General features: G+C 57.2%; 1 protein-coding gene across 8 annotated transcripts in view; it reads right to left on the bottom strand.

Moving 5' to 3' along the window:
* Window positions 1–6,255: 6,255 nt before the first annotated feature.
* Window positions 6,256–25,042, bottom strand: part of TMEM63C (transmembrane protein 63C) — a 98,084-nt gene continuing 79,297 nt past the window's right edge. For all 8 annotated transcript variants that reach the window (XM_036084317.2, XM_036084316.2, XM_036084318.2 and 5 more), the window contains 15 exons: window positions 22,727–22,800; window positions 22,038–22,118; window positions 21,799–21,922; window positions 20,915–21,048; window positions 19,173–19,295; window positions 18,659–18,812; window positions 17,272–17,378; window positions 16,411–16,497; window positions 15,778–15,843; window positions 13,597–13,759; window positions 13,331–13,436; window positions 12,781–12,948; window positions 10,756–10,865; window positions 9,333–9,401; window positions 6,256–6,528 (listed from right to left, as the gene is read on the bottom strand). In XM_036084317.2, coding sequence (XP_035940210.1) covers window positions 6,328–6,528; window positions 9,333–9,401; window positions 10,756–10,865; window positions 12,781–12,948; window positions 13,331–13,436; window positions 13,597–13,759; window positions 15,778–15,843; window positions 16,411–16,497; window positions 17,272–17,378; window positions 18,659–18,812; window positions 19,173–19,295; window positions 20,915–21,048; window positions 21,799–21,922; window positions 22,038–22,118; window positions 22,727–22,800 — 1,767 coding nt within the window. In that variant the 3' untranslated portion in view covers window positions 6,256–6,327. The remainder of the gene's footprint in view (window positions 6,529–9,332; window positions 9,402–10,755; window positions 10,866–12,780; window positions 12,949–13,330; window positions 13,437–13,596; window positions 13,760–15,777; window positions 15,844–16,410; window positions 16,498–17,271; window positions 17,379–18,658; window positions 18,813–19,172; window positions 19,296–20,914; window positions 21,049–21,798; window positions 21,923–22,037; window positions 22,119–22,726; window positions 22,801–25,042) is intronic.

Raw genomic sequence — 25,042 nt, 5'->3', positions numbered from 1 at the left:
GGGGCCCTGGAGCCGGGCTGTGAATGGTTGCACCCGGCCCCCTGCCCTTGCCCCGAGCCTTCAGTTTTCTTAGCCAAGACCAATGTTGCTGGTGCCACCAGGGCCTCCCTAGCTCCCAGCTGGAGCCTCGTTCTGGGGGAGAGGCAGAGGGAGAGGGAGAAGCAGGCTCCAGGACCCCGGGATCATGACCCAAGCCAAAGGCAGACGGTTAACCAACCGAGCCAGCCAGGCGCCCCTGCTGAATCTAAGACTTCGTGCTCTTTCACCTGTAAAGTCTTCCATGGGAACGTGTGGCTGATACCTTTTCCCCCTTAATCCACGCCATCAACATACCTGCCAAGATGAGCAGTATCTCTCAGCATCGCCTAATGCCCGGGCTTCTTCCAGGTTCCCCCAATGTCTTTTGCAGGTGGTTTGTTCAGTCAAGGACCACACATTACTTCTGGTTGGGTCTCTTAACCTTCTCATTCTCAGCCCGCCCCTGTCCCAGGCTTTTGATTTGTGGGAGAAACCAGCTCACTTGTCCAGTGGCATCTCCAGCGTTCTGACTTGGCTGATGCTTTCTCGGGGCGTCTTTGAACTCACTCCTCTGTGCCCCGTTATCACTGTCAAGTGTGGTTAGCACTGGGAGCTCCCTGCTTGCTTTCTGAGTCCTTTTCTTCCCTTGGATTCCAGATGCCAGGGACTCCTGGTTTTCCTCCTTCCTCAATGCTCGTTCCTCGTTCTCCCTGCAGATTCCCCTCCCATCTCCCCTGGACCTCCTCTGGCCTCCTGCGCAGGTCCCGGCTGGTCCCATGATTTAAACACCCCAGATGCGGATGACTCCAGGTCTCATCTCCAGCTTAACGCCCCCCCCCCCCCAGACTCGTATCTAGCCCCCTGTCCAACGTCCTTACTAGGCATTTCAAGTGTAACACCACCAAAGTAGAGCCTGGTATCTTTCCCGAACTGCTCCTTCCAGCAACCTCTGCCTTGGTAAACCGGTTTGCCCAGCTATTCAGGCAGAAGAACCGGGAGCCATCCACACTTCCTTGCTTTCTCTCAGATCCCCCATCTAATCCGTCCACGAGTCCTCAGACCTGTTCCGAACTTCTCCATCTCTCTTCTCATTCCCTGCCCCATTCTTGTCTGAGCTACCATGGCCCCTCACTGGATGCCCCCAGCAGAGCCCCGACGGGATTTCTCCTCCACCTTGCCTCGGAGCCTAAGGTGATCACAACTCTCCCCCATTCGGAATCCTCCAGTAGCCTCCATGTCGCTGGAGTAAAGCCCAGGGTCCTTCTGCCCTCCCAGATGGCCTCCCACTGCTGCACGCTCCGGCCGCCCCCTGCCCGGGATCCTGTATTTATTCCCTCTAGATCTGCCCTGCACCCCCTCCATGCAGCCCATGTGCGCCCACATGTCTCATCCACAGAACAGCTCCTTCCAGATCCTCCCCATCTGCAGTCATTCCCCACCCTTCTTCAAAGCACTTGACCCTGCTGACATCTGCCATGTACGTTGGCTTATTGCATTTACAATCTCTTGCAACCCCAGTGAGAAGGCTGCTGTGAAAGCCACTTTGGGCTCTGTGTTTAGAAGGGAGAGCAGCGGTGATTCTTCACGCTTGCTAATGGGGACATGGTAGCCAGAAGTGATCCTTGAGGGCCCGTGTGCATCTCTCCAGCCTAAACAGCAGTCCTCATTATAAAGTAAGATGATTATAATGGAAGTTGTGCCAGTGCTAGGTATTAATCGCTTTAGAGACAGAAGACAAACGTTTGAGCCTGCTGATGACCTACCCGCACCTGACATTTGAGCTCCCTGGAGGCCTTGCCAGCCTGTGGCTTTGGACTTAGGTACGGGCTGCAGGCCCACACTCCCCAAGGCGAGACACAGCGTGAGGTGCCAAGACCAGCTCCCCCTCTTCTGGGGGGTGTCAGGCTGTGATTGTTTTCCTTGTCCACAGGCGCCTTGCCCTCTCAACCCTCCCGGACAATAGAGTCACCTGGGTGGCTTTTGTAAAATAGGGGTGACTGCGCCCCATCCCAGAAATTTTGGGTTGTTTGGGGATGGGGCATGGACGCTGGGATTGTTTAAAATCTCCCAGGAGACTCTCACCTGCAGCCAGGATGGAGAACCACAGCACCTGTGGCTGGAGATCTGCCGGACTGTCCGGGCTCAGGGGCCGTCCTGTAAACCAGCTTCCCCAGCTCCCCCGGGGCCTGCCCCAGAGCCGACTCAGGAACCCAGCTCTGGCCAGCTCGGAGTGTTCGGGACAGACCTGAGCTCCCAGCATGACGACGACGGGATTAGGTGGTGGGGAGCCAGCCCTGGAGGAGCCCAAACCGCCCCAAAGTTTGGCCTCCAGGCAGAGGCTCCCAGAGCCCAGTGCCCTCCTGCTTCCTCCGCAACCCTGCAAAGCGCGGCCCAGAGTGCAGTCAGGGGCTCTGGTGCCCCGGTGGGCACAGCCCTGTCCGATCCGGGGCCTGGGCCTCCCTCTTGGCCTGTGCCACAGTCCTACTCCCAGCCCCGCTCTAAGGACCTTCTAGGCCTCCAGTCCTGTTGGCCCACTGATACAGAGCAGAAGGACCAACCCCACCCTCCTTTTCGGACTTGACGTGGCTGGGGCTATAGCCCGGCCTCTGCAGCTTCTTTGTCTGTCTTTCCCTGAGCAAAGCCCCTGAAGTGTCCGCTGAACCGAGGAATGGCCCAGGGCCTGTGATCTGGGGGACCCCGAAGGCTGTCGAGGAGAGCCTGAGAGGCAGCTGTCGTGGCAAGGCTTTGAAGATCCCAGGAAAAGGTCCCTGGCCCGACAGCAGCCATCAGCCCACCCCGAGACTGTCCTGTCTTCCCAGGGAAAGGTGAGGGAGGAGGCCTCCCCCTGCGGCCCCGCTCCCTCTGTCCCCCCGGCTGAGTCTGCTCCACTCAGTAGTAAAGCAGAGCAGCTGTCCTCCTTCCCCGGGTTTCGGAACCGGCCTAGGGGCCTGGAGCCGCTGCAGGAAGGCCAGAACTTTGATCTCCTAGGCCAGGACACCTCCCCACCTACAAGCAGGGAATTTTCCCCCAACTTCAGGTACAACTGCAGACATAACTAGTCTTTGCGAGAGGGTGTTTCGTATCCCATTCAGGCCTGACCTGGCAGCCCCACCGCCCCAAGGCCCAGCCTCTCCCCCACTTCCCCCTGCCTCGTGCTGCCTCCCGAGGCCGGCGCAGACCTGAGCCCTGTCTGCCACTTGTTCTGGTGGCCTCCCCCTGAAATCTTCATCTTTTCAGGCCCAGCAGCTCGTCTAGCCAACGGCCCACTCAGGGGGGCCAGCACTCACCCTGGGGCTTCTGCTGCCCGGGGAGGCTGCTCGGCGGCTCCATGGTTGGCTCCCCGACCGGGGAGTCCTCTGCTCCCGCCCAGGAGCACCCGCAGCAGAATGAGTGAGGCAGATCCCCCCTGTCCCTCCAGCAGACCGGGCAGCGCTTGTTGGGCCTTCCCCCGCGAGGACAGGGGCCTGGGAAGGCCTTGGGGACTAAAGGCATGAAGCAAGGTCTGATGCTCCAGCCTGGCAACCTCAGGGAGGTTCATCCCTTAGCAGCTCTGGCTCCTTCCAGGAGGGGGAGACCCTGCTGGGCCAGTCCAGACGCAGAGGCACAAGCCAGCAGAGGTTGGGAGGACTTGTTTATTCAAGGCACGGTCATAGCATTAATAACAAGAAGGTTCGGCATTCTGGCACATTCCTTTAGTAGTGGTGGCCAAGGGAAGTCCACACCCCACACTGGGGGGCCCCAGAGGATGCAATGCTGCTGATAGGCACTTTGCTTCCGGAAGCATCTGAGCAAGAGGCAGGCAGGCATGGAGGTACTCTTGACCCAGTGGGGGCGCTTCTTAGAGGCTCTAGGCAATCCTGGGTTCCCTCAGAGGCAGCCCCCTCCAGAAAGAATCAAGTCTGAGAGGCTGTGCTTCGGTGGAAGGCTGGGGAAGGACAGCTGGGAGGTGGGCTGGGGGATGGGCTCAGACGGTGGTGGGCAGAGGCCAGTGGGTGAGACAAGTGTGGGCTGAGAGGGCAGGCCTGAGGGGAGGTGCTGGGAGAGGGCGCCTGGATGTGGTACGAAAGGAGCCAAAGCATGCCCACCCTGCCTTCACAGTGACCATGGAGGTTGAGCAGCTGGGAGCGGGGGAGGGCGTCTCCAGAAAGAGTTGAGAAGTGAAAGGATTCTGGAACTTTCCCAACATTCGCACGGTCTTCTCTCAGAACCAACTGCACTTGGCCCAAATGCAGAGGGGCAAGCCCCCAGCCATGCTGCCATGTAATCTGCTGGGGCCCTTTCCACATGCAGCGTCCAGAGGCTGCTGGGTGGGCAGGGGACAGAGGACGGACAGTGGCAGAAGCGGCAGGAATAGTCCAGCAGGGGCTGCAGGGATGGGGGGCAGGCGCCAGGCAAGTAGTGCCCAGTGAAGGAGAGTCTGCAGGCCAGCTTCTGCAGGAAAGCCACACGCACACCAAACATACCCCCTGGGGGCCGGGGAGGGCCCGGAGCCAGCCACCTCCCCATGGCAAGGGCAGAGCTCCCTGTTGGGGCCCAGACCACTGCTCTGGAAAGGACCCTTCTCTTTGTTGGCTGGTGAAATGCTAGGAGGGGCCTGGGATCATGAGGGACTGGCTGGGCATAATTTCCTTCCTAGCTGGACAAGGAGTGGGAGAGACTGCCACCTCCTGAGCTGACTCAAGCTCTCTGGAAAGATCCCTCACAGCAAGGTCTGGGCCAAGCCCTGGGGGTATGGCAATGTTGGCCTCTCGGGTGCTATTTCGAAGTGAAGCCTGGAGCTTCTGCAGCTGAGATGTGGGCCCAGGTGGAGCAGGGTGAGCCCCAGGTGGTCTGAGTTCAGGGGCACCCATGTGCCTGGGACCTGGTGGGAAAGGCTCAGGTGAGGTGAGCCTGGGGCCGACTTCCGGCAGGTGGGCTGCAGGGACCCAGACCCTTGGAGGAGGGAGCTCAGGAGAGCTCTAGAGCACGCAGACCCCTTTTGACTTGGCTCCTTCTGGTCCACTGAGGCCTCAGCCAGCCCTTTTCTGTGTCCTCCCCTGCTGTGCAGCCGGGTGGTCCTGATGGGGACCTGTCCTCAGAGGCAAAGGTCTGCACCCTCTGACTATGGCAAAAGTGCTGGGTGTCACCAGCATTGTTCCTACTCAGGATTCAGTTCCTGCAGGTCTGGAGTGGTGGCCGCCCTGGGAAGGTGGCCTTACTCTACCAGAAAAGGCTTCTCTGTGGAAGACACAGCTCCCACCCCCACCCCATGCCCGGCAGGGTGTCTGCAGTGTCTGGGCCAGGACCATACTGGAGGCCACTTGAGTGGTCTTCAGTCCAGGATGCAGGTGGCCCCAAGACGGGAAGGGTCCTGCTCGGGAGGCCAGGGAATGGCCCGTGCCTTCGGCTTCTTACCCTAAGCTGCTGCCCACCTTCGTTATGCTGCGGGCCCAGGCACTCAGGTGGGTGTGAGGCAGGAACAACTTTCAGTGGCCACATCCTTGACCTTGAGGGTCCTCTCATTAAGGCCTGGGGCTTGGGGAGCTGTATCTGGTTTCCCATCCCCCAGCATCTGGGGAGAAGACCCCTCTCCATGAATTCTGCCTCTGCCCCTCCCACCTTGTAGTAACCAGCCAAGGTTGCCTTCATCAAAATGCACACAGGTCCCGTTTAATGAGCCCCGAGGGATCATGTGCCAGCTGCCCTTGCAAGAATAGGAAGGAGAAGGTCTCTACCCTGCTGCTCCCGGGGATGTCCACCGAGGGGCAGAGGACTAGGAAGGGTCTCAGCTGCCCCTTGCTCCGGGTGATCCCGTCGCAGGGGATGTGCTTGATCAGGCCCAGCACACACACCTGTGCTTCCTCAGACCGCAGGGGCGGGATCAGAGACGGGCTGGGGGCCGGGGTCGGGGCAGCCGTGGAAGCTCCTTGGCAGGGCAGCTGGTAAAAGGGTGGCAGAGACCCTGGAGAGTCTTCAGTGGGCGTCTCTCTGCCCCCGCCTTTACGCACATCTCCACTCTGACCCGAAGGTCCCTCAGCCTGCAGTCTCTGTGCCCAGGGCTTCAGCCACCTTTCCCGAGATGTGGTGTCCGCCTATAGCCTCATCCCATCCCGGGTCCCTCTGCACTGCCCAGCACCTCCCATTCGAGCTGGTCAGCAGGGCGGGGCCTCCGTGTGGCCAACAGCCGGGGCGCAGATGTCTCCGTTGGGGCCTTCCCAAAGTCTGCAGGAGGCCGCGGGGAGGTCCGGATGGCCCTCCCGCCTCCCCCTGCTGGGCCCTCCCCTGGCCGCCGGTCCCGTGGAGTCGCCAGGTGGAGGCCTCGGGTCCTGGTCAGTGGTACTGGCTCTGGCCCTCCAGTTCCAGCCCTTCCTGGAACTGGGCGGAGCCCAGCTCCTGTGCAAAGCCCCTCACGCCATTCTCCTCCTCTCCCTCCTCCGGCTGTCTGTTCATGGTGCCGTAGGTGTGCCGAGCGGGGGAGGAGGCGGGGGACAGGTTCATCTCTGGCTCCTGCAGCACAGTGGCCACGTACATCTGGGACAGAGAGGGGAGACAGGGGTGAAGTCACACCTGGGGTTGGGCCCTGGGCACACCCTCGCACTCACGCCCTACCCCCGGAGGAGCCACGGATCCTTCCTTCTCCCCCAGCAGCCCAGGGCCTGGGCGGACCACCTGCTGAGGGGCTGTCGATCATTCAAAGAGCAACTCAGACTCCAAGGGTGGGTCAGTGCAGGCCTCCTGGCCCCTAGCCCACTGCTCCTTCACTAAGGTTCCATTCATTCTTGGTGGCAGGTCAGGCTGAACCCGGCGGGGAGACGACGCGAGGCTCCCCTATGCTGGGGTCTGGAGAGACCCCCATCCCTGAGCTAGTGCACCTCTTAATACAGCGTAAGAGGTGCATCCACACCTCCCCTGGGGTATGACATCGGCTGGCCTGTGAATCAGGATTTGAAACGGAGATTGCTCCTGAGGTCCTGGCCATGTGACCTGTCAAATGCAGGAATGGTCCTGGGAATGCCTGGGAGGGCTGCGGAATAGAAAAACAGGAAGTACTAGGGACAGAGCTGTTTGTCATCATTTGAATGGCTTTTAAACCAACTCCTTATTTTGAAAATAGGTAATTATGGAATAGAATTAAATCTTTCCTGTAGGAATTCATGTCAGTGAAACCAAAGAGCCCTGGTTGATGAGGGAACACTTTTCCTACAGAAGAATCTAGATATTTGTAGCATTCCAAAGTAAACCCCATATAAACCTTCTGGTCCTAAGGGGCAAAATGGTAAATGAACAACAGAAGAGGCTGCTGTCATCCCCCTCATCTGGGAGTAACCAGCATCCTTAGTGGGAAAAAAATGGGGTAGTCTGTGTCTCCTGGCGTATGCAGGGCACTGCCTGGAATGCGTTTTAGCCCCTAGGGCTGAATCGGAATCTCTCCAGCCTTTGGACTGAACTTCTAGTTTTCAGGGAAGGAGACAGTGGAACCTGCTGCAAGACATCATGAAGAAATAGCCAGAAAAACCCAGAAGGTGGGAAATTCTGCAGGACCGCTGGCTGGGTCTCTCTGACAGGCCATAAAGAAGAGACTGTGAGAAACTACAAGAGACACATGCAGGGACTGGATTCATCTAGCACAGAGCCTGGACTGGATCTTGGCTTGGATATGCTTTGTGAAAGATATTTCTGGAACACTTAGGACAACTTGAGTATGGGCTGAGTATTTGAAGACACAGAAATTTATGTACATGGAAAGGTGGAGATTATTAACTAAAAATGCAGATTATAAAACAGTATGAACAGTATCATTTCATTTTAGCAAAAATTATATATATGCCTGGGAGAATAGACACTAAGTTATTAGTAGTCTTCTCTGGGTCATGGGAATATGAACTTTTTATTTTCTTGTTTTTGCTTCTCTGTTTTTTCCCCATAATTATCTGCAATGTTCATATACTACTGTGGTTATCATTAAAGATTAAGAAAATCAATTCCAGTGATTTTTTTTTTTAAGCTCAGTCTTCAGAATTCGACAGACCTGGTTCAAACTTTGTTCGTCCACTGCCTTGCTCAGTAATGCCCTGGGGCCTAAATTAAGTGACCGTTTTGAGCCTCAGTTTCCCTACTTGTAAAATAAGGATAAAGACCCCTTACTGTGTGGGTGTATCATATCATAAAGATTAGGAGCGAGAATGGCAAAGTGTCAGGTTCCTAAGAGGATCCCAGAGGGGTCGTCTTGGGGCCCCCAGGGAGATATGCTATGTGAAAAGAGGCCCCTGCTTTGAAAGCTTTGTAGACTCTCCAACACCAACGTCCCTTCTCCCCACCACTTCCCAGAGGAAATCTGCCCCTCTCTGTAGGGTTTTTTCCCAAGGTGAGGAAGACCTGCAGCTCTGTGCACTGGGGTGGGCATGTCCCCCATCGTTGTGTCTGTGCACTTTTCCCCAACTCTGCGGCGACCAAAGAGCCCCTCCTTCCCCCCCTCCCCCCCAGGGCTCTGCTGCCCACTCTGCATTTCCACCACGTCGAGAGCTGTCTTCCAGTGCCCAAACGCTCCAGATTCTCTCTTCTGGGCCTTTGCACAGGCTGATCCTCTTCCTTGAATGCTCTTCCCCCACATCCTATTCCACCTAGCAACTCCTACTCCCATTCCTAGAGTTGGATTAGATGTTCCCTCTTCCGGGAAGCCTTCCCTGAGTGCCCAGGCTGGCTGGTGCCCTTCTTCAGTGCTCCTCCAAGGCGCTCTGGCATCGGGGCACCAGCTCAGAGCAGGCATCGGTGGCCCTGCATCCACACTGGTGGCAGGGATGTGGGTGAGCACTCGGGCCCCTCCAGGCTGAGCCACGGTGAGGGAGCCAACGCCCAGCCTGCTGGGCCCCTGCATTCTGCCTTGGCCTTGTCTCTTCACGAGCTGGTGGGCTCACTCAGGCCGCGGCCGCTGCCTTACCCCTCAGCGCAGGCCTCCAATAGCTCCCTGCAGCTCTGCGCGCCGCTCTGCCTGGCATCTGTGCCCTTGGAGGCCGAGCCCCAGCACGTCCCTGTGTCTACACGACTGATCTCGCTGTGGCTGGGCCCGCCCTGACCTTTCTCTTCCTCTTTGAGTTCCTTTTAGAGTATGTCTTGCCTCTTCCATCTTCCCAACTCTTCAGCCACGGCCACGGCAGCAATTTGACCTGGGCCAAGTCCTGCTGTGTCAGGGGAGGGAGCCCAGGGGCGCCCGTCTCCTCCCCAACCCCCGAGGTGGGCACTACATGCCGGTGCCCCCCCACACTGCTGCTGGAGAAGCCCACCCCTGCAGGTACCCCCCTCCTGACCTGTCTCCCGGGGGGAAGGCAGTGACTCACAAGGGAGGTGGGCGTGGAGGAGGTGCTGCTGGGCTCCATGTCGAACACCGTCTCCATCTCCTCCTCGGGCTGCAGCAGTGGGCAGAGATGTAGGGGGTCACAGAATGGGGGTGTCCACCCTCTGCTCCCTCCCTCCCCAAATCTGCACTTGGTGCTCAATGCCATCTTCTGTTTTCCCAGAACTGCAGCCCTGGGCTGCAGCCCGGGGGGACAGAAAGAGGACCGGGATGCTGGTTGCCCCTCTGAATATTCCATCCCCAAGAACCATAATGGGGGGAAAGTAAGGAGAGTTGGGATTGGGATTCAAATATGAGCTTGCTCGGACTCTCGTAAAGGCTTGACTTCAATTGTCTCTTCTTTCCTCCTGGGGGTTCTCCTTCTCTCTGAGACCAGTCCGACATCATGGTTTAGGTCCCCTGCCATTTCCCTTCTTTAGAGTGGACACCTGGGCCACCAGGTCGCATGGCATTGTTGGATTGGGAAGACAGAGCCAGAGGCATTGTCCACTTTGGTTCCTCATGGCACTCGAGCCAGGGATGGAGGAGGGGCCGGGCAGAGAGTGCAGTGGGGGCCTGAGCCCAGGGCCCCCAGATGCAGGGCCACTAAAAGTAAAAGGATCCTCTTCCAAGAGGCTCCCTCCTTTGACTCAGCAGGATACCAGAACTTTAAATTAACTTCCTTCCTTTTCTTTATATACAGTCATTTAAATTTACTATTATAGACAGAAAACCTGCATTCGTTGACATAAGCAGAAATATAAATGAATGTGAACCAATAGAAAAATGGGTAACCATGAAAAATTAAAAAAAATGTTTTAGTCCCTGGAAATCATTCTAGCATGTCCGCACAGATGCGCCACTTTGGGAGATGCCCACGGAGGGCACACAGCATTGTTGGCCTGGGTCTCGGCAGGCAGGGACTGGCTCCCTTCTCTAATGACTGGCAAAGAGTCCAAGGGGTCACAGGGCCCAGAGAGCCTGGCCTCAAGTTCAACAGACTGGGATTGCTAAAAAGTATGATAACTAACCCCCTTCCCCAGGGCATCGTCCTTCTCCGCACCCACCCTTCCGCCCTTCATCCTCTCTCTCTCAAGCCTCCTTCCTTGGACTGGTGCTCACAGCTCGGTGGCTGGACAGGCTCGCACTGTAGGAGGGAGGGATGGGCCAGCAGCCCGCTGTTTGGAGGAGGTGCCAGAGGGGAGAGGAGGAGGGGACAGCTGTCTTTTAAATCTCCCCACCACTCAAGGGGGCCGGTGCCTGGGCCACACAAGGGCATGCACACATGCACCCTGAGTTTGCACACCCCATCATCGGAAAGGCAAGAACCTTTCATCTCTGTGGCACCGTGGGTATGCAGGTTGGGAGGCAGCCTAGAGCCGTGGCCCGGGGGCCAGTGAGAACGGAGGAAAGGAAGGGTAACTCACCTCATAGTCAGATACCCCCTGGAGCTTCCCCAGAAGAGTGCTAACGAAGGCGATGACCATGGAAATGATGAGCGTGGAAAGGGAGAAGAAGGTGATGGTGTGGAGCGTACCTGCCAAGGAGAAGAACAGGCTGTGGGGTTTGGTGCTTGAGGACCGGAGCTGTGGGCAGTAGTCTGCCAGCCGAGATGTGGGGTCCTTGGGGTCCCCCTCAGCACCTCTGTGGATGCTTCGAGTCCAAGGCAGAGAGGCCCCTGCCCCAGTTCTCCCCCAGCAACTGGAGTCAACGCGCCTGGCCCATGACATCATCCCTCAGTGCTATGGGACCAGTTTGGAATTTGGCATCTTATGGATATGAAAAAATTTAATTGCCTTAAGTATCCACTCAAGTGCCCGTGAGACATGTCCTTCTCCACCCGTCAGTTTCCGTCCCACATCACAGTCCTGGGGCAGTAGCTCCGGGTTACTCACCCATGCAGTGCCCCCAAATATAGCCCCCAAATACAGTCTCTGACCCACGCCCGTCCCTGCAAGCTCCCGCGCCGGCCCTCACCTGTGCTAACGGCCCTGGAGAGCGAGCCAGAATTCAGGTCAGGTACATTTCGCTCGGGGATATTTGGTAACTTTTTTATGACACCAGTTTTCTACTGAGGTAAAGATTAAAAATCAATCTTTACAGGGCGCCTGGGTGTCTCAGTCAGTTAAGCATCTGCCTTCAGCTCAGGTCATGATCCCAGGGTCCTGGGATCGAGCCCCGCATTGGGCTCCCTGCTCCGCAGGGATTCTGCTTCTCCCTCTACCCTTCCCCCCTGCTCGTGATCTCTCTCATTCAAATAAATAAATAAAATCTTTAAAAAAAAAATCAATCTTTACAGTCAGAGGCTAACCCACAATGATGCTGGTCATTGTGTTCCTATAAAAGCAAAAATGGCCAACAGCTTCGGTATCCAGCCATGGAGAGCTGACGGAAATGGGCAGAATTAATTCAAAGGCCCGTGCTCAAACAGTATTTCAGTAACAGGAATTGCTCAGAACGCTATGTTGAGTGAAAAAACTCAGGATACGGGACTGAATGTTATGAAATGGAAATCATGATTTTGAAAAGCAAGAATAAACCAATAAGCCCCTCCTGCTCTGCCCTCTCCCCCAGACTGTGCACACAGAATGAGGTCTGAGCGCAAAAGACAGGCTCCCGGGGAGAGGACAGGGCATTCAGATCTTGATAATAAATGTATAGTCTTTTATACTTCGGAGAAAAATTATTTTTAATAAATGGAAGTCCGCTAGGTGGCAGGGAAAGGCGGGGGGATAAGAAACGGGGAGACAGCTGACAGATGGGTGACACACAGAAGTAACTGGGAGCGGAGCTGTTTCCAGCGGCCGCCGGGACAAGACAGTAAGAAAATACAGTTTCCTTTCTCCAGTCCACTGAGATGATGAAGGTCCAGGGTCCCTGAGGGGAGACCAGTGTGGGGAGAAGGCAGGAAGCCATCTGGTGGCAGAGAGGATGCGCAGGTCAGTGCGAGCTTCCTGCCTCAGAGGACATGGCTCGCATGTGGTCCACAGGGACAGGGACAGCAGCTCTGTGTAGCCAAGAGCAGGGGAAAAGCTGGCCCCTGGGGCAGGCCCCAAAGCCTCCTCCAGTTTTTAGGCAATCTGGAAGACCAGGCATCCCTAGGATCCCAAGGGGGATGTCACGGGAATTGAGCCCAATGGCTAATATTTTATTCCTGCCAGCCCTGAGTTAGAATGAAGGAATGTGACGTTTCTTGCTCTGAGGGTCGTAAACCAAAGTGCATACTGTACCGTGTTGGTCCAAGCCCTTCCCTTAGCCTCAGAGGTCTGCTGGGACTCTGGCGCGAGCCCTAACTGAGGCCTCAAGAAGCCACCTGGGTTGCTGCAATCCGTGAGCAACCCTTGCTCCTCCCAGGCCTTCTCTGCTTGCACAGAGCAGAGGTGCTATTGAGGGCTTTAGGCAGCAGTGGGGAGCAGGCAGGGGCAGGAAGGCCAGGCAGGCCTGGGACCCACCTAATCGCAGGATGGAGAAGAAGAGCATCCAGAACAGACCCAGGAGCGGTGCGAAAATGGCCTGGTAGACCGCGGCCATGTGGATCTGCTCGTTGAGCTTGGTGGGCGCGTAGGAGTAGTACATGTTGTAGCGGTCCGTGATGTGCTTCATGCATAGGTAGAGTAGCCCTGCGGGGCCGGGGGTGGGGGGGGGCGCGCACTCAGGGGCTGTTTCCACAGCCAGGCCCCCCCGGCCGCAGAAGCCAGATCCAGGTCTTTCCGGGCAGCGAGGGCCAAGGTCGGGCCGTGGGAGCCCCGTGGCGCCGACTTCCGGGACCCCAGTTTCCCTTGAGCCCCCAGAGTCTGTTCTGCCAGTTGGGTGAAGGGTCATTCCCTCAACAAACGTCCTGCGTGAACAGCCATCCAACCTCCCCTGACCTGCCCCGGCCCCTCCCTGCTCTGCTGACAGTCTGTCCCCGCCCGGCCTCCTCATACTCTGAGGGTGGGGGGCTCAACCCCTCCTCCCAGCCTGAGGGTGCGCAGCCCTGGGGGTGCCCGAGGGAAGCCTCACCGAAAGGGACGATGATAGGGCAGGTGATGCTGTACGCTACCACCACGCTGAAGACATTCATCATCCACGCATACTCGCGCCCGTACTGGAAGTCCATGGCCTGGCTCTGGGGCGGAAGGTGGGGGTCACTTGAGGTAGCCTGGGCCCCTTGCCACCCCCAGCCCACCTCGCGTCTCACCTCGGCTTCTTCACGCCCCTAGCAGGCTCCCTTCCTGACACCCTCCCCCAAGGGAAGGGCTGTGCGCAGGGAAGGGCCCGGCCCCCACCTTTCTGATGTGGACTCTCTCTGGCTCCGACCTGGAGAAGAAGAGGCGGGTGCTATATAGGAAGAGGGACCCCAGGCGCAACAGCTCCATGCCCGTGCCCAGCAAAGCCGCCGTGATCACATAGTTGACGAAGAAGGCGCCGTTGTCCGGCAGGAACACACACCTGGCCGTGCGGACAGTGGAAGACAGCACAGAAGCCAGAGGGAGAAGGAAAGGGCCGCGACGTTGGGAGGGGGGTGGAGATGGGGATGGAGACGGGAGGGGGTGGTGGGGAGGTGGGGGGGTAGAGATGGGGAGAGGGGTGCAGGGTGGGCGTGGAGATTGGGGGGTGGAGGGTGGGGGTGGAGATAGGAAGAGTAAGTTTCATATACACATGTGCCCCTAGCCCAATTTAGGTTAATGCACACCCTTCTGAGCAGGGATGGGGCTGGTCTACATCAAGTGTGGGTGTGTTGGGAAATATACTCTCTGGCTTGATCTAAAGCAGGGGTGCTTGAGCAGGACCCACAGACCCCAGAGAGTCCATGGGGAGAAGCTTGGGGGTCTGTGACCTTGAATGTGAGCAAATGAAGGAGACACGTGTCTTGACATTCATGAGCTTCTAACTGCAATGTACCACTTCTTTCCATTAAGAACGTGGGCAACAAATCACAGCAACGTCAGCTCTGGCTATGACCCAATCACCAGTTGCAATCAGATATTTTCTTGGGGCGCCTGGGTGGCTCAGTTGGTTAAGCTTCTGCCTTCGGCTCAGATCATGATCCCAGGGTCCTGGGATCGAGCCCCATATCAGGCTCCCTGCTCCGCAGGCTCCCCACTGCTCCTGCTCTCTCTCTCGCTAGCTCTCTCTCTCAAATAAATAAAAAAATCTTAAAGGTATTTTCATAGCCCACTGCAGTTAGTGGTGATATCTGACAATACCTTTGCACTCACCATCACTTCAAAATGATGGTAGTTATTAAACATGCAGCTAAATTAGATGCGCTAACTTTACATGAATGAAATGTTCCTGTCCGCAGGTGTGTGCTTGACCTAGCTGACCAACTTCAGCTAGGAGTTGTTCAGCCAGCTGAACGAATGGCCACACTGCCTGTCCTCACGTTGGTGACCCAGGCATCTCTATTGCCCGTCGTGTCCCCATCTACACAATTCTGTCAATTTTGAAAGGAGAAATCTGTGAGCTCCCTGGATATATTTCAGAACTCCTTCAAAAACTATTCTTTCTTAAAGGCATCAACATTGAGGCATGGACCTACGACTCTCTTCTCTCTCATACATAAACTGTATCGAAGATACTGACCTAACCAAAGATGAACTCATTCATCTTAGAATAAAAGAGTCCAACTTAGCACAAGTATAGTTCAATTGCAGAAACCTTAGAGAATTCTGGTCCTTGCCCTATAAAGCAAGCTCGAAAGCTTGCACGTCATATGCAACATTACGTCTTTGAAAATTGGGATTTTTTAACATTTGTAACCTAATACCAAAACAAAATCAAAATTGGCTGGATGCCCAACATGACGCGCGTGTTGCTTCGTCAAAGATCCCTCCGCCCCCCCCCCCCAGCTGAATGTTCTGCTGGCTCAGTAGCCTCAGGGTTCACACTGATGCGTCTAAAACAATAAAATGTAACTTTAGCTTGCTTGTATTTAAAATGCATTGTCCTCTTATTAAACGTGCGAATAAAGATTTTATTACAAATGTACTTTTTAAAATATTTTGATAGCAATATTTCAGTATAATTGGTTTTCTTTGTAATCCAGGTATTTCGTGCATTTAAAGACATCTATTCAGAGTGTATATAAAACTGGCAGAATCTGAATAAGCTCTGTGGATTGTATAATGTCAGTTTCCTGGTTGGGATTCGGCATTATAGTTGTGCAAGATGTTACCAGAGGGGGAACTGGATGAAGGGTACACAGGACAGTGTGGGGACAATTTCCTGTAAATTTACAATTATTTCCAAAACTTCATTCAGAGAAGGGATCCCTGGGCTTTACCAGATTGCCAAATGGGCCCTGGGCCCAGGAAAGGTTAATAGTCTGCTTAATGAGAGTCTTTGCATGCATTCATCTCTACCTGTGTGAGCTAATGAAGGCGACACGTGTCTACCCGGCATGGACCCCTGGGAGCCCCAGTGTACACGGGGGGCACTCCTGGGGCACATGCTCTAGTACTCACTGGAACCTGATGGACGCCTGCTCCAAGTAGTAGATGTCAAAGAGCCACCGGAAAAAGACATCCAAACTAGAAGCAAGAACACGGTACGCCCTTTAGTTAATGAATCTATGAGCGGAGGCTTGGGGTTCAGTCCCTCTTGGGCCTGGCTTGCCTCCCTCTGTCCTCCCCGGCTCAATCCCTAGAGACTCTGGCATTCTAGTATTCCAGCTGGTCAGTCCATACTGCCTCTCTGCCTTCTTAATGCTGGGCCACCCCTGCCCTGAACACTTTGGCCTCTCATCTCAAGGCCGCCTCTTCTAGCAAATCTTTGCCAGCCGTTTTTCCCACAGTGCTCTCTCCCTCTTCTGAATTTCCACTGCACATTGGCTGCGTTTTTCCCACCTGGGGCTGTCAGTTAGCTGATAGACATGGCTTCTTGCCCCAGCTGGATGATAAGCTCTTTGAAGGCAGAGTTCATGGCTGACCCCTTAGGGTTCACAGGATACCTGGCTCATGCTAGGCTCATGACCGGCACTGGACTGTCATTTGAGGAATGGATTTGTAGCGACCACAGTAGGCCTATAGTATCTGAAAGAGGAGGTTCCAACTCTAGGGTGAGCCTGTCTGAGAGAGGGATACTTGGAGGGGAGGTACCTGGTCAGTCCCATTGAGGGCAGAATAATCACCATGAACACCAGAAAGATGTAACACTTGTTCACGATGATCAGATTCTGGCTTGATCTAGAAGAGAACAAACAAACATGTGATAGGAACCAGAGGCCTAACTACAGAATGGATGGAAAGACAGAGACAGCGACCTGGCCTAGAAAAGGGTTGGCCAGTGCCTACCAGTGCCACCCTCACAGAGCACTGGGAGCTGTGTGGTCGCTGGGAGGGCAGGGGCAGCAGCCTCAGCCAGCCGCGTCAGCCTGGGGCACAGGATGGGGGGAAGGGCACACAGGTGCTGTGTGCTTGGTACCTTTGTTAGAGGGACATTACCAGCGAGGCTCAGGATCCCTGCAGAGTTTCAGTAATCTACATAAGCCATGTTCTTGGCCAGAGAAAAGACCAGTAAGGGTTTCTGTTAGGACAGATCTCTTGGCTTACTTCCTGGTCGGACGGTAGGAACTTCCGGTGCAGGCAATCACTTTGAGACCCACACGGCCTTCAGGCGAAAGCAGGGATCCTGAGCCTCAGCGCGTGGCTGGAGGCTGACGGAGCAGCCCAAGGAGCGCTTGGTTTGGGCCTGAATGTGCCTGAGATGGTGGCCCCATCTCAGCATTCCTGAGGCCAGAGGCCCAGAGACAACTCAGTCCCCTCTTTCAAAAAAAAAAAAATATATATATATATATATGTATATATCTTAGTCTTTTGGGATGGTTTTGGTTATCAAAACCCATGTCAATTCTATTCCCCAGGCTGGATGGGAGGCCCCAAGCACCAGGCTTGTCGGGGGTGGGCAGGGGAAGGGGCCGGGGCAAAGAGCAGGGCTGGGGGAGGAGGCCCCCTTCTCACCTGGTCCAGTGGGCCTCTAAGAAGGCGGAGAGGTAGACAATCAGAGGCATGATCACTGTAAATGCCCACAGCATCAGGGAGGGGAAGAACTGGGTTATGACTGGGTTCTGTGGGGGTAGAGCGGGGAAGGGTGGAGAGACAGCCGTGTAAGCAGCGCCCCTTCCCCTCTCAGGCCACCCCTGCTCCTCCCACACCTCTGGCCTCTTCTCCCCCCACTCAGTCCCAGAGCAGGTTTGGTTTCCGAGGCTGTGCAGCGGACCTGGCCTTCCTGGTCAGCCTTGCTGGCTAGCAGTCTGCCTGGCTGGGGTGGGCGGAGGCTGACACGCCAAGGTCAAGTGGTGCCCAAGGGGCATGGGTCTTCTATGCTGAGGTCCCTGGAGGAGCAGCCTGGGCTTTCCCCGGGGACTTCGCCCTCGGGCCAGAGCCAGCTGCTGTCACTGACATCTCTCAGCTCAGAGAGAAGACACTCCCTTTCATGTGATGTCATGTGAAAGGTGCTAGAGAAGGGGGCAGGTGTGAGGGAAGAATCCCTAGGGGAGCCATGGTGCCCCTGGGGCCTACTGTGACGCTCACAAGGGGGGTCAGAAGCAAGCAGCAGAAGTGGTGCGGCTTGGCTGTGCGTGTCTATGCGTGTGCATGCGTGCGTGCGTGTGCGCGTTTGCGTGCGTGCGTGTGCATGCGTGCGTTTGCGTGTGTGCACGCGCATGCGTATGCGTGTGCACATGTGTGTGTCCGTGTGCGCGTGCATGGGCATGCGTGTGTATTGTGCACGTGCATGCGCATATGTGTGCGTGTGTGCATGCGTGTGCACATGTGTGTGCGTCTGTGTGCGTGTGCATGGGCATGCGTGTGCATGTGCATATTGTGCACGTGCATGCGTGCATGTGCGTGTGTGTGCATGCGTGTGCACATATGTGTGCGTCTGTGTGCGTGTGCGTGGGCATACGTGTGTCGCTGGATAGGGATGGAGGTAATATGGAAGAGGAGGCCTTCCAGGCCCGTTATGACAGCCTGGAGGCTATAGGATTTGGAAATGGGTGGGGCCAGTCCAGTTCCTCTGCAGTCCCCTGTCAGGACGAAGCAGCCTCTAAGTTCAGGGATGGCCCCGCAAGCCCCGGCACTCCCAGCCTGGAGTGGGTGTGTCTGGAGTGAGGGAGGTGGAGGTCCCCCTTCTCCTGGATGGCTGCATTGGAACTGACCTCACTCTTCCCCACCCTCAACCCTCTCCCTCAAACGAGGGACCCCTAGCTCTTGCAAGTGGGGAGAACAGAGCTGTCACACTGGCCACATGTTGGCGGTGCACGGGAGCCGTGTTCCAGGGGCCCCCCATCCCATCCTTCCCTCATCTCCCAGGGGCCCCCACGTCTGGCCCGAGCAGAGGTGGCACCTGCAGCTTCTCAATGGGGCGGGTGACGTTGTACATGTCGATGGTGTTGATGATGATGGCGGGCGTGGTGAGGAAGAAGAAGAAGAAGAAGAGGAAGGTGTTGATTGCGATAAAGCGGGCCCACCAATGGAAGCGGCGGACAGACAGGTGTTTCCTGGGGAGGATGGAGGAGGAAGACGCATTTAGGAGCTTGGGTCCCAGCCCTTAGATGGGGCCCACATCCAGATTCCTGCATGCCAACTGGAGACCCAGGCTGCCCTGGTCTAATTCAGCCCCTGGGGCCCAGACCTGCATGCACCGGGCCCTGGATCTGCCCCTCAGTCACGTCCTTTGTCAAGGCCCTGGTGGTGGGCTGGGTTTGGGGGTAGGCTGAGGCTGTGGTGCTCAGAAGAGGACAGGGCCCAGCCCCGTGGGCAACAGAGTAGGAGAACAGGCCCCTATTCCTTTCCCACCCTGTTCCCTTCTTCAGTCTCAGAGGAGCTAAAAGGAGAGAGGAGGAGCAGAGGGGGCTTACCAAATGATGTCTTGAGGGTGTGGGGCCAGGGCGACCCTCCAGCGGTAGGATTTGACGATGGTGCTCACGGAGGACTGCTGGGGGTGCACGCCGCACTGGATGTATTTATAATCTTCCCGGATGCTGCGGAGATGCGGGGAGGAGACAGAGGTCTCGGGCTGAGGACAACAGGCTTAGGAGGGGGTCTCACGCCAGGGTCCTACAGATGGCCCCACTTCCTGGGGATTCTCGAAGCCTTGGGAATGCCTCCCAGGATCTTACAGTTAGGTAGCTCCTAAAGCCTAGTCCCTGGAGGAAAGGGGCAGCAGTGGGAGGGACTACCTGGGAAGGGAGGGGACCACATGGTTCTCAGTCTTTTCCCCTTGACAGCAGGGACAGCACAAAGACATGCTCTTTCCTTGAGGCTGACGGGGGAGGCACTAACTTCAGCCTCATCTTAGTATTAATAGCTACCAACTGAGTTCTTTTTGTGTGCCTGACACTGTGCTAATTGGCAATGAATAGAAATCCCAGTCGAACAGATTACTAAATTGAGATGCCTGAAGACATAACCAAAGAGGGGCAGGTGCCGGCACTGAAGTCTTTGGTCTTATACACATTTCTGCTGTAATTAAACCTCAGATCCTTTCTGCTGGGTGACAGTGTCTCAGAAAAGAAACAGTACTGGGGCATCTGGGTGGCTCAGTCGGTTAAGTATCTGCTTTCAGCTGAGGTCATGATCCCCGGGTCCTGGGATCAAGCCCCGCATCGGGCTCCTTGCTTGGTGAGGAGCCTGCTTCTCCATCTGCCTGCCACTCCCCCTGCTTGTGCTCTCTTTCTCTCTGACAAATAAATAAAATCTTAAAAAAAAAAGAAAAGAAAAGAAACAGTATTGTCTTACATTGGTATACTGTTTTATAGAACATACATACTAAATAGATCACATATCCCTTCTTAACCCTCTGGGAGGTGGACAGGGAAGTTTTAAGCAAACCAATTTGACAGATAAAAAATTTGAGAGTATAAGGGACTTGCAAATTGCACACAATTGTATTTGACTAAATTCTAGGCTGTTCTACCTGTAGGGTGTGGGTGGGTGAGGACAAAGTGGTGTGTATGATCAGGCTCCCTCAGAGAGAGGAGGGCCCCCACAATCCTCAAGGGACTGATGCCAGGGTTCTCATCTATTTGATCCTATCCTAAGGATCCTTCCAGAACATACCCGATTGCATCTAATCCACTCCCTACCAAAGTAGAGCTGCCAGAGGCAGGGGCAGAGGAGGGAGGAGGCTGTAAGGCTATGAATTAGGGGAGGCCTGCAGCAGGAGAGCAGAAACAGCAAGTAGAGCTTCTCTACCCTGACTCTCATTTGTGGTGAGGAAAGGGGTGATGTGTAATGGGGAAAAAATGGATTCATTCTTGTCAAGGCCTGGAAGAGGAACCAAGATGTCTACTCTGACTACCTCCATGCTGAAGCAAGGACATACGGGCATGGGGAGCCCAGGGCCTGGGTATCTCTGGAGACAAGCTGAGTCTGGCAGCTGTGGGGAAATGGATGCAGACATGCTCTGAAAAGCAAGATGGCAGCTGCCCGTGAGGAGCACGGAGGGGTTGAGGGGTGGTCAGAATGTGGCAAACTGGAGGGAGGTTCTCTTCCATCTCCCCTTGGCTGGAATGGGGGTGAAAGAAGATGGTTTCAGAGAAGCAGAAGCCCATTCTCAGGGCTGGGCTGGGCACAGCAAGCCGCTGGCCCCGGCACTCACTGCTTCGTCATCCTGGTGTCCTGGAAGGTGACAAAGATCAGGTCCAGACGCTTCAGCCGAACGCGGTTGAGCTCAGCGTTGAACTCATCAGTCAGCTGCTCCTCCAGCTCACTATAATATTGCTCTGCATCTACCTGGGGCGAGATTTGGCCCTCAGAGCTGGAGAAGCCAGAGCGCTAGGAAGGCCGCGCCGAGACATAAGGCCTCTCTCCACTCAGGTGGTGGGCCTGAGGCCTTGGTTCCATTCCCAACTCCCTTCAAAGCCTGGCAAAGAGCTCAGGATCCCAGTGGGCTCCCAGATCCCAGCTCAAGAACAGGAGAAGGCTATGACTCTAAAATTAGCTCCCTGCTCTTAGATCGGGGGAACGTGAGGCACAGCTGGGGGCTAGGGGATGCTTCTGGACTTGGGCAGGACTCCAGAGGAGTGATAGAATGCGTCTCCAGCATTTTCAGGAAATGGGGATGATTCTTTTTCTGGACTGGCTAGAGTTCAGTCCTGCCCTATGGCCTCCTCCCAGCCACAGTGGTTGGGTGAGAAGATGGAGCCCAGTGCCTTCAAATGTTCCTGTCCTCGCCCTTTGAAAGCCTGAGGCATGGCAGCCTACAGCAGTCTGCCATGTTCTCTCTGGTCCTCCCACCCAAGACTGGAAGTGGGCAAGAGCGAGCCTCCCTAGATCGCTCCAGAGGGGATCCAAGAAAGGCTTCAGTTCCTCTACACTCTCCACGGGGAGGCAGGGCATGGCAGAAAGGGAGGGAGGAGCCAGGAGTCACAGCACCAGAGCAGATCTGAATGGGGCCCGAGGGTACCGAGCCCCGGACAGAGCTGGAGACCCTGTGCCCCAGCCCCTCCTCTGCCGTGTCCCTTGATTCCCCGGGCCAGGTACCTCCTTGAAGCAGGTCCAGCACTTGCAGAAGCACAGGCGGGAGCAGGGGTGGGTCTTGATCATCACCTTCCCGCTCTTCTTGGCCTTGGCAGTGTAGTAGAGCCGGCCCCGCATCGCGTGGCGCCTGTCGACCGGCGGGCCATGAGAGGAAGCATCTTGTGGTCGGGGGGGCCAGCAGCGCCACACCCTCCCCTTGCACCCCCCAGCACAGATCCAGACAGGCCCTGCTGCCGACTCACCTCTGATCATCCAGCTCGATCAGCATCCTGACGTCATAGCAGAAGTGGACTCTGGTCACCACGCACCCTGGATAAGCCTCACTGTAGCCACAGACACAGAGGCTGAACCAGCCTGTGGTGCTGGGAATGGGCCATACTACCCCGACCCGCACCCAGAACTACAGCCCACAGGGCCGAGGAGCTCAGCTGCCTGTGGTCCCTGGTTCTTGGATGGGAGACTCTATTCCTCGTTCCTAAGGTCAAATTTCAGAGTTGATCCCTGGTAATCAGAGATTTGCCACATCCTTCCCGGATGATCCAGAATAGGGCCAGCAGGCAGAACTGGAAATTCCTACCCATGAGAATTAGCTCCTGGGCTAGGAACTTGGGTCACAAAAGATGCCCCAACATGACCTGCTCTAGATAACTGTGGTCCAGGAGCTCGCCGGGCTCTGTGGTTGGAGCAATGAGGGAAAGAAAGAAAATTATACCCCTCACCATGCAGGAAAGCCCTGGACTTCAGAAACCCTGCTCTGGCCCCAGGGCCTCTGCCATTCTGGAAGGCTACTGCTGAGCCAAGTCCAGGATGGGCTACCACCTGGGGTGTCTCTCGCTCTACCATCCTATGCCAACTTACTACCGACACAAAGATGTAGGCAGGATTACCGGGAGGAGGCAATCCATGCTTCAGCCCACTCTGACCCACTTACTGAAAATGCTTAATGATGATTTCTGGGTCTTGGATGTCCGTGGGGACATAAGTGATCATTAGTGTCCTTGTGACCTAGGTGGGGAGGGCAAATGGAGAAAGAAGATTGATTACACAGGACTCCCGGATGTCTGGGTCTTTCTTTGGTGGCCCAGAACTGTCTGGAGTAGGCCCGCTACTCAACAGGCTGCCCCCTCGCTTCCCTGGCCTGCATCCCTGACTTCAGCACGGCTGTGGGCTGTGGGCGGTGGGCAGCTACTGGCAGGCAAGCCACATCTCTGTTATTCTCTGGGGCCTGCTGCAGGCCCCCTGCCAGACAGCTGAGGTCAAGGGACAAAGAGCCAGGAGCTGCAGACAGGGCCAGCCAGGGAGCAGGTCCAGAGCTCCGGGACCGACAGACGGTGCTCATGCTCTTGTGCTGACTATCCCTGCCATCATTCTGGCCGCGCTGTCGTCAGCAAAGTAGGGCCGTCCCTAACATGAGACTGAGGGGAGTTGGAGTTAGGGAGTTAGGAGGTGAGGAGATAGGAGGTGAGGAGAGTTAGGGAGTTAGGAGGTGAGGAGACTCTGGGGAGGGGATGAGGAAGCCCCTCAAACTTCACATTTTATTCTGTGAGTGGGAAACGTTGTCCTGAGTCATCCCCTCAGGGTGACAATCTGGTAAACTGAGCTTCAAGAGATAGTCTCAGCAGAAGCTTCTGGTGACAAGGAAAGCTGAAGTAGCTGAGTCCAGACTGGTCAAGGGTGCCCAAGCCTCTGTGCCTGCAGGCTAAATGCATTTGGGGTAACCTTTCAGGGGTATGTGGATTTGCGTTCTGGGGTAGGGTAGACTGAATCAGTCCTTTAGGACGGATGGCATCGAGGGAGCTGATCCTACTCCACTAAAGCTCTGAATGGCTGAGGACAGAGCCAAGGATGTTAGTTGTCACTGTTTTCCTTCCCCACCAGAGCCAGGACAGCCAGCATGCCCCCTCACTTGCTGGTGCTGGGGCTGGGGCTGGTGCTGGGGCTGGGGCTGGGGCTGGTGCTGGGGCTGGGGCTGGGGCTGGGGCTGGGGCTGGGGCTGGGCCTGGGGCTGGGGCTGGGCTGGGGCTGGGGCTGGAGCTGGAGCTGGGGCTGGTGCTGGGGCTGGGGCTGGGGCTGGGGCTGGGGCTGGGCCTGGGGCTGGGGCTGGGCTGGGGCTGGGGCTGGAGCTGGGGCTGGGGCTGGGGCTGGGTTTGGGCTGGAGCTGGAGCTGGGGCTGGGGCTGGGGCTGGGGCTGGAGCTGGGGCTGGGGCTGGGGCTGGGGCTGGAGCTGGAGCTGGGGCTGGGGCTGGGGCTGGGGCTGGAGCTGGGGCTGGGGCTGGGTTTGGGCTGGAGCTGGGGCTGGGGCTGGGGCTGGGGCTGGGGCTGGGGCTGGGGCTGGGGCTGGGCTGGGGCTGGAGCTGGGGCTGGGCTGGGGCTGGGGCTGGGGCTGGGGCTGGGGCTGGGGCTGGGGCTGGGGCTGGAGCTGGGGCTGGGGCTGGGGCTGGGGCTGGGGCTGGGGCTGGGGCTGGAGCTGGGGCTGGGGCTGGGGCTGGGGCTGGGGCTGGGGCTGGGCCTGGGGCTGGGGCTGGGCTGGGGCTGGGGCTGGAGCTGGGGCTGGGGCTGGGGCTGGGTTTGGGCTGGAGCTGGAGCTGGGGCTGGGGCTGGGGCTGGGCTGGAGCTGGGGCTGGGGCTGGGGCTGGGGCTGGAGCTGGAGCTGGGGCTGGGGCTGGGGCTGGGGCTGGAGCTGGGGCTGGGGCTGGGTTTGGGCTGGAGCTGGGGCTGGGGCTGGGGCTGGGGCTGGGGCTGGGGCTGGGGCTGGGGCTGGAGCTGGGGCTGGGGCTGGGGCTGGGGCTGGGGCTGGGGCTGGGGCTGGGGCTGGGCCTGGGGCTGGGGCTGGGCTGGGGCTGGGGCTGGAGCTGGGGCTGGGGCTGGGGCTGGGTTTGGGCTGGAGCTGGAGCTGGGGCTGGGGCTGGGGCTGGGCTGGAGCTGGGGCTGGGGCTGGGGCTGGGGCTGGAGCTGGAGCTGGGGCTGGGGCTGGGGCTGGGGCTGGAGCTGGGGCTGGGGCTGGGTTTGGGCTGGAGCTGGGGCTGGGGCTGGGGCTGGGGCTGGGGCTGGGGCTGGAGCTGGGGCTGGGGCTGGGGCTGGGGCTGGGGCTGGGGCTGGGCTGGGGCTGGGGCTGCGGCTGCGGCTGGGGCTGGGGCTGGGGCTGGGGCTGGGGCTGGGCTGGGGCTGGGGCTGGGGCTGGGGCTGGGCTGGGGCTGGGGCTGGGGCTGGGGCTGGGGCTGGGGCTGGGCTGGGGCTGGGGCTGGGG

The sequence above is a fragment of the Halichoerus grypus genome, chromosome 8 (genome assembly GCF_964656455.1).
Source record: "Halichoerus grypus chromosome 8, mHalGry1.hap1.1, whole genome shotgun sequence".
Taxonomy (NCBI): Eukaryota; Metazoa; Chordata; class Mammalia; order Carnivora; family Phocidae; genus Halichoerus; species Halichoerus grypus.
Note: the sequence above shows the minus strand (reverse complement) of the source record. Positions and strands in the feature narration are given on the sequence as shown.